Raw genomic sequence first — 8,979 nt, 5'->3', positions numbered from 1 at the left:
TGTGCAGACCTGCTCGTGCCTGAACCCTCTTCGTGTGCATATGCAAACAGAAGATCGAATACGCACGTTAAAGATCCTGTAATCCATGTCAGCGTTCGGTGGGTTATGGAAACAAGAACATACCCAGCATACACCCCCCCGAAAACGGAGTATGGCTGCCTACATGGCGGGGTAAAAACGGTCATGCACGTAAAAGCCCACTCGTATACTTACTAGTGAATGTCGGAGTTGCAGCCCACGAACGAAGAAGAAGAAGAAGAATTGCTCCCTGTAGGCCACTAGAGGCTCCGTGGAAGAATCGGTTAGACTTCTGATCCAGTACCCCCGAAAGCGGAGTATGGCTGCCTACATGGCGGGGTAAAAACGGTCATACACGTAAAAGCCCACTCGTGTATATACGAGTGAACGTGGCAGTTGCAGCCCACGAACGCAGAAGAAGAATAAGATGATCCAGTGCTCACCGATGTTCTAGGTTCGGTGCCCAGAGTCAGCTTGGTGTTGTTGTGTCCTTGGGAAAGGCCTTCTATTTTCATCAGTCTCGCCAGTGTATAAATAGGTACCTCACTGGACGGGGAAGGTTAAAACGGCCTCAGCGGTTTAACAAATAGTAAAGAGTGGTAACTCTCTTCATTCACAAGGTACACAACTTCAAGTCAGTGCTGCTTACGCTACCGATTCAGCTAGCACACAGGTAAATAAAAGGTACATTGAAACAGACCCAGACACTTCCTCAAAAAGGAAGCGCCGGGCCTGTCCTTATACCGATCGTCTGACATGTGCACACAGCAGCAAATACAGAAGAAATGTGCACACACAAATTAGCTTTTATTCAAGACTGGCATTAGCCTCTGGTGTTCAGGGTTTGAGGCCCCGTGTCAACACGATGTTGTGTCCTTGAGAAAGGCAGTTTACTCCTATTTTCTTTCCTCTACCCATGGCGTTATATGGATACCTGGCTCTGTGTTGGGGAAGGTTAACTCTCTCCATACGAACGGCGAAAGAGACGACGTTAACAGCGTTTCACCCCAATTACCATCATCAAAATATTGCAAGCGGAAGGCTCTTATACTGAAGAGGTGAATGTTGACAAAGAATACCACAATTCTGACGACGGAAGCTAAAGGTTCCGTCATTCAGACACCCACCGGACATCCGATGGGTCTGTGTAGAGGAGAAGAGAGGACTGGCCGTACTGAGTGAGTTAAAACAGCGGAGGGAGAGGATTTGGACCCCGCCTTCTCACGCCGAGCCCTAGATATGGTAGATATAAACTCACAACTCACTGCCCTGATAGCTGTACAACTTGTCGACATCCGATCCGTAAAATTTTTTAATAAGTCTTTCTGGTGTCCAATGGCGACAACCAATCAGTTATCAATCTTTCTGTTATTCATCTTTCAAACCCACTAATCTCCCTCTGCACATGTTTTTTTTTGTTTTTTTTTTTTTTAACTGTCAGCCGTGTTCTCTGTTTCGTCAAGATTTTACCCATGTGTCTCTGTTTTTGTTTGTTTGTTTGTTGTTTGCAACTGGGTCGTGCGTGGTAAGTGACTTAGCTCATGCGGTAACTTTCTTTCAGTGACTACAAACTATCTGCACTGGACTGTCCTTTGCAGCACAGGATGTTCAGTTTCGTCGTCTCCGTTACACTGGGTAAGGAAATGTATTCACCAGCAGCGGTTTAACGTCCCATTTAGAATAGAATAGAACGGAATATGTCTTTATTACCAAGTGTACCGGGGTCACAAGGAATATTGGGGGGTTGGGGGGGGGGGATAGTACATAACAAGATACGAACATAAATCGAAAATCATACACAAACACAGATACAGTAGGAATTAGGATACATACAAGTGCATATCAATATAAAAACTTGTGCATACTCACACATGCACGCACTGCACACACACACACACACACACACACACACACACACACACACACACACACACACATGCACGCACGCACACACACACACACACACACACACACACACACAAATTCACACACACACACACACACACACACACACACACACACACACACACACAAACTCACACACACACGCGCGCAGGCACACACACACAGTTTGAACAGAAGCTGCATATTACATGTGGATGGGGTTGATGACTAGATCTTCAGGTAGATGGATGTTGATTGCACAGTTCTATTTACCCCTCACTTTTGTGGTTCACCCATCGATCCGTCACCAGGTGGAACGTTCATATCTTTGAACATCCCACGTGGGACGTTCTGGGACGTTTCCGCATTCGTTTTGGCCCCCTCTGAGGTCACCAAAGGACCCTCCCCAAAATGTTCCCCCCAAAACCACCACTATAGTTTTATTTTGTATGTATTCGCGTATGCGCTGTGTGTGTGTGTGTGTGTGTGTGTGTGTGTGTGTGTGTGTGTGTGTGTGTGTGTGCGTGAGTGCGCGTGTGTGTGTGTGCGTGTGTGTGTGTGTGCGTGAGTGCACGCGCGCACGCGTGTGTGTGTGTGTGTGTGTGTGTTGGAAATGGTAAAAAAGAGGATTCACAAATTAACGGATTAACGTAGATTGATTCATTAAGTTTGATCAAATTATACCAACCTCACATGGATGGGTAGGAGCTATTGGTTTAAGATAGTTTGAAAAAACATGACTTGTGACATGTCTTTTCTATAAAAAAAAATAATAATAATAATTTAAAAAAAATAAAAACCTCCTGAAATGTTCTCTGCAGGGTTGTGACCTCCTTTTCGTGCGCGGGTTCGGCTTAATGAACGGGGACTTTAAAAGTTAGATAACAAACAGATCTACATTACAGCAGCCAGCCCCACGAGTGGCTCCGATAATGACTGTACTGCTACAATCAGCGTCTTTTATCACCCACATGATATGTACCGAACTGATGATGCGTCGGTCATAGGACGTGACGAGTTCACTCGCACGAAGCTTTTCTTTCCATGTCGCTGATGTATTGGACCTCAGTCACGTGGCATCACGTGCAGATTTTTCAGTCGACATCGTCAGCCCGATATATAAGGCAGCCGGCGAGCGCATCACGAGCTTCTGTGTCGCTTCTGTCACGCGGACGATTTGCTGAGGTGTGCTGGCTGCTTCCTTGCATCTGTCTGGGTGAGTATTGTGATTTTGAGGTTGTCGTGTTAAGTACCGTGACATTTGGTGCCTGAGAAAATTCCAACGTTAAAGTGATATCACACACACGCGCGCGCGCGCACGCATGCACGAACGCACGCACGCACACACACACACACACACACACACACTCACACACACACACACACACACACACACAAACACACACACAACACAAACACACACACAACACACTCACACACACAAACAAACACACACACACACACACACACGCATGCACGCACGCACACACACACACACACACGCACGCACGCACGCACGCACATACACACAGACACACACACAGACACAGACACACACACAGACACACAGACACACACACACACACACACACACACACAACACACTCACACACACACAAAACACACACACATACACACACACACGGATGCACGCACACACACACACACACACACACACACACACACACACTGGGTCATATTCTTTCATTTCACATTCTATCCTGGCTATGACAGTACGGTTGTTTGAGGTTGGTAACTGGAGATTGCAACGAATAAGAAAACTAATTTTTATCATTTACATAAAAGATACGTGTATATTTTTTGGTAACACAGAAATTGAATAAGATACATCACAAGAAAAAAATATCACACTGTTTAATTTCAATGTCACGTCAGGACATGAAATCAAATATGATGTCAGAAAAAGCAACCTTTAAAAATGAAGAAATAATAATAACGAATAATAATACCTAATCCACATCCGAAAATGACCACGATTTCCTCATTCGTACAGGAAGGGAGGCATACTTGAACACACCATCAACATCAACAACAATGGCGTCAACAGCATCAACACCTCAACAACAGCAGCAGTTCACAGAGCTCACAGACTACATCCTGCCCCCTCTCTCCAACGTAGACCACGCCAACCCCTTCGTCAAAACCGCCATCGTCACCACAGCCACGCTGACGTCAGTTTTAGTCTACGTCATGACGCAAGCCTTCTTCGTCCGCGTTTCCCCGCTCTATCGCAACCTCCGGCTGAAGGAGAAAGTGTTCTGGAACCTGGCCGTGGTGAGGTCGGTCTTCGGGGTGTTGTGCATCGTCGTCGGTGTGTGGGGCATCTTCTGCGACACGGCGTTGAACCGGGACGTGGTGCTGGCTACGTCACCGACCAGTCACGTGGCGGCTGACGTCACCGTGGGGTTCTTCATCTTTGAGTGTCTGGCACTGACGGCGTCTGACGTGTACTTCAGGACGTTCAGCCACTTGCTGCAGGTGCACCACTGGATCTCCCTCGTGGGCTTCGTGGTCGGTGAGTGAGACCTCAGTACTGTTAATGCTTTGCTTACTGCTCATTAAAAAAAAAAATAGTTGTCTGTCTTTCGTGTTTCACTTCCATGTGTCTTTCTGGGTTGTTATTATTATCATCATCATCATCATCATTACCATAGTTATTGTTATTGTTATTATTATGATTATGATTATCATGATCATCATCATCATCATCATCATAGTTAATTTTGTTATTATTATTATCATCATCATCATCATCATTATTATTATTATTGTCATCATCATCATCATCATCGTTGTTGTTGTTGTTATCATCATCATCATCATCATCATTATTATTATCAGTGGAGTGATGGCCTAGAGGTAACGCGTCCGCCTAGGAATCGAGAGAATCTGAGCGCGCTGGTTCGAATCACGGCTCAGCCGCCGATATTTTCTCCCCCTCCACTCGACCTTGAGTGGTGGTCTGGACGCTAGTCATTCGGATGAGACGATAAACCGAGGTCCCGTGTGCAGCTTGCGCTTAGCGCACGTAAAAGAACCCATTGCAACAAAAGGGTTGTTCCTGGCAAAATTCTGAAGAAAAAATCCACTTAATAAAACTGCACGCAGGAAAAAATACAAAAAAATGGGTGGCGCTGTAGTATATCGACGCGCTCTCCCTGGGGAGAGCAGCCCGAATTTCACACCGAAAAATCTGTTGTGATAAAAAGAAATACAAATACAAATACAAATCATCGTCATCATCATTATCATTGTTATTGTGTGACCTACTGCTGCTGCTTAAAAAAAAAAGTCTGTCGCCGCGTTCATTTCTACTTGTCTTTCTGAGTTTTTGTTATTATTGTTGTTACTATTGTTATTTATGTTGTTGTTGTTTTGTTGTTACTATTATTAGTAGTAGTAGTATTGTGGTTGTTGTTGTTGTTCTTGTTATTATCATATTTCTGAAACTCTTGTTTATTTTCTTTAATCATTTTATTATATTATTTCGTGTTAATGTTTCACACAAACCTAAGGCAGTCTTTCAAAGCCTGAAGGGCGCGTTGGTTTTATGCGTATGTCAGGCACCTGCATTCTTCTTCTTCTTCTTCTTTTCACATGTAGATGTGGTGTTGCGTTGGCTATACACGGATCAGTCCGTAAGCTTTGACACTTTGCAACTGAAACTGAAACTCATACACTATGTCGTTTCAGTATTTGGCACTATATGTCCTGACTCTACAACATACAGTACAATAAATAGTCCCGTTTCGCCAGCAGCATGAGTACGTTCCCGTACTTGTTCACCACAGCTGTTATTAACTCTGTATCGTCAGCTAATCTAAACTTAAAGGGAAACGTATGCTAAATTCAGAAGCAAACTGGTTTACTTAATTTAGAAGTAAAAAAAAAATCTTCAAATTTTAATTAATGAACTCTTAAAATGATTACCAGAAAAATTAAGATATTTTGCGCACTTAATCTTGTTTCATTTATGAAAAGTTTTGGAGGTTGTTGTTTTGTTTTGTCTTGTCTCGCCTGTTTGCCTGCTTGGTTATGAAAGCACGTCAAAGTGTACACGGCTAAAAAATAAATAAATAAATAATTTCAAAAAACAGTCCTCCAGAACGCTAATGGTGGGGATGAGTTTTGGGAGCTAGTCGATATTATTTACAAAGGAATTGAAAAGTTATCGCTAATCATAACCACACTATTCACAGCTCAACAGCGTGTCTGTCTGTGTGTGTCTGTGTCTGTATTTAGTTTATCAAGTAGGCGTCACCGCGTTTGGACAAATCCATACACGCCACACCACATCTGCTAGGCAGATGCCTGACCAGCAGCTGTGTGTGTGTGTGTGTGTGTGTGTGTGTGTGTGTGTGTGTTTAGTTTATTGTACGAACAGCAGAACCCAAGACCCCAAGAGAGAGTGTGATCATTTCACACACACACACACACACACACACACACACACACACACACACACACATAGATATATAGATAGATAGATAGATAGATCTCAGTTGACTTACGGACAAATTGTCGTGCTGATTGTGTCGCCCCCATGATCGTTTTCGCTTTATCTATTGTACACAGCATATCCGCTCAGAACAAGTACTATTTTTTCTTCCTCAGTTTGATTTAACTTTGAACATTTCCAAAAAAAACGGTTAGACAAGAAAAATGAATATGTGTATGAACATTAAGCCCCTTTGACTCGGTACAGACGTTCAGCCGCTTTGTAGTTGTGCGAAAGTTATGTCCCTTGGACCAGACAGCAAAAAGCTGTGCAGGCCACGCGGTATTTAAAAAAAAAAAAAAAAAAAGAAGAAGAAGAAAAAGAAGAAAAAAGAAATAATGAAACCTTAATTCGCTGTTTCTGTCCCAATACAGTGTGAAAGCACCATTAGCTCACAGGGATTGGTGGGGTTTTTGTTTGTTTGTTTGTTGTTGTTTTTTAGGGGGTGGGGGGGTGTTCTTCTCTTTCTTTTTTTTGTGTGTGTGACAACAGAAAGTAAAAGGAAACATTCCCGAATGTAATGGTTTTCACGTGCACCTCTGTGAACATGATAACAGACATTATTTCGGCTGCGTGCACACTCACAGACACTAAAAGAAAAACTGTCGACTTATATAAACCTGACAGCTGTCCCTTCTCTCCGTAGCGACAAAATAAGACATGCCCTGAATTCATTCTGTGTGTGTGACCCAGGCAAGACGATTCGAAACAAAGAGGGTTGCTCAGAACTTGGGGGGGGGGGGGGGAACAAAATGGAATAGGAATCGAGTATTTCATTGCATTTCATCCAGTGTCTGTGCTTTCATTTATGCAGATCGCCTTTCATTGTGCGAACTCACCAATATCACTACATCTGGCTATACACAGAAATACAAATGTTGTTGCTATGTAGTTTCTCTCATTTGGAAATCACACTGCATTGCTTTTTACTCTGCTTTGTAGATGGAGATATGTACAGAAGTAACCAATGTTACCCACTGTTGTCTACTTATGTCTTATTGCTTATTTTCTGAGGGTTCACCAGAATCTCTCTCTCTCTCTCTGCACTGCAATATCTTATTGCTTATCTTATGATCGTTCGCCAGAATCAATCACACACACACACACACACACACACACACACATACTGCATTGCAATATCTTATTGCTTATCTTATGATCGTTCGCCAGAATTTCTCTCTCTCTCTCTCTGCACTGCAATATCTTATTGCTTATTTTCTCATGGTTCGCCAGAATCAATCTCACACACACACACACACACACACACACACATACTGCATTGCAATATCTTATTGCTTATCTTATGATCGTTCGCCAGAATTTCTCTCTCTCTCTCTCTGCACTGCAATATCTTATTGCTTATTTTCTCATGGTTCGCCAGAATCAATCTCACACACACTACTACTACTACTACTACTATAATATCTTATTGCTTGTTTTCTGATGACTTGTCAGATTCTCTGTGTGTGTGTGTGTGTGTGTGTGCAAAGTGTATCCCAAAGCAGGAGATGACAAGAAACACAAACACAACCCCCCACCTCCCATCCTTCTTATGTGTCTAACCCACACCACACCCACCCCACCACTCACCCCTTTTTTTTAACACACAGTGCTGGTGACGGACGCTGGCCACGCTTTCGCGGTCCGCGGCCTGACGCTGGAGATGACGACGCCGTTCTCCTGCCTCTGCTGGACGCTGCTCAAGGCGGGGCGAGAGCGGAGCCTCCTGTGGAAGGCCAACCAGTTCCTGCTGGTGCACACCTTCCACCTCCGCAACGTGGTGGAGCTGATGATCTGGTACGTCACCTACCAGAACTGGGACAACGTGTGGGCCCACATGCCCCTAGCCCTCTTCGTGACGCTGTACGGGCAGCTGGTCCTGGTCACCTTCTTCATGACGCCCTTCTGGACCCTCAAGAAGACCCGCCAGCTCATCTGCCCCGTGGACTGGAACTTCGAGAGCGAGGAGATCGATGTGGACGCCCCTGGACAGGCTCAGTCTCAAGCTCAGGCTCAGGCTCAGGCTCAGGCTCGCAGCTACAACAACGGCACGGTGGTGGTGAACGGTGCCGTGCATTCTGAGAGCGTGAATGGTTATCCGCGGTTGATGAACGGGTCTGGTAGTGGGATCAAAGAGGAGTAGAGAGAGAGAGAGTGTGTGTGTGTGTGTGTGTGTGTGTGTGTGTGTGTGCGTGTGTGTGTGTGTGTGTGTGTGTGTGTGTGTGTGTGTGTGTTTACACGAGTGACTTAGTGCATGTGTGTGTGTGTGAGGGGGGATGTGTGTGCGCGCATGACTTTGTGCATGTGTGTATGCGTCACTTAGTGCAAGGCATTGTGTATGTTTGCGTTTGTGAATGAACGATTAAATATATGAGCGCAAACTTTAAAATCAATATGAATGAGGTTCCCTTGAGAGAAAAGAGAAAAGGATGAATATGAAGAAGGAAGAGATTCAGACTACTTCGATCTTTGTACAAGCAAAACAGTTAAACCATTCGTTTTCTAAAAGTCGACGTTTGTTATTTTGTTTATGAGAAACTGATGTACAAAGACTTTTC

The 8,979-nt window shown here is 44.2% G+C and overlaps 1 protein-coding gene across 1 annotated transcript; it reads left to right on the top strand.

The window, feature by feature from the left end:
* The first annotated feature begins 3,052 nt into the window (after positions 1 to 3,052).
* Positions 3,053 to 8,597, top strand: LOC143285095 (protein CLN8-like). The gene is made up of 3 exons (XM_076592309.1): positions 3,053 to 3,118; positions 3,917 to 4,438; positions 8,032 to 8,597. The coding sequence occupies exons 2-3, from the start codon at positions 3,958 to 3,960 to the stop codon at positions 8,562 to 8,564; spliced, it is 1,014 nt and encodes a 337-aa protein (XP_076448424.1). The 5' UTR covers positions 3,053 to 3,118; positions 3,917 to 3,957; the 3' UTR covers positions 8,565 to 8,597.
* Positions 8,598 to 8,979: the final 382 nt, after the last annotated feature.

This window comes from Babylonia areolata, chromosome 8 (assembly GCF_041734735.1).
Source record: "Babylonia areolata isolate BAREFJ2019XMU chromosome 8, ASM4173473v1, whole genome shotgun sequence".
Lineage (NCBI taxonomy): Eukaryota > Metazoa > Mollusca > Gastropoda > Neogastropoda > Buccinidae > Babylonia > Babylonia areolata.
The sequence above is the reverse complement of the archived record's forward strand: the minus strand, read 5'-3'. Positions and strand labels throughout refer to the sequence as shown.

Excerpts from the sequence above, each read along its gene's own strand:
- LOC143285095 (XM_076592309.1), top strand. The coding sequence starts at position 3,958 with ATGGCGTCAACAGCATCAACACCTCAACAACAGCAGCAGTTCACAGAG. Across the intron at positions 4,439-8,031 it reads CCTCGTGGGCTTCGTGGTCG|TGCTGGTGACGGACGCTGGC; the intron begins GTGAGTGAGACC and ends TTTAACACACAG.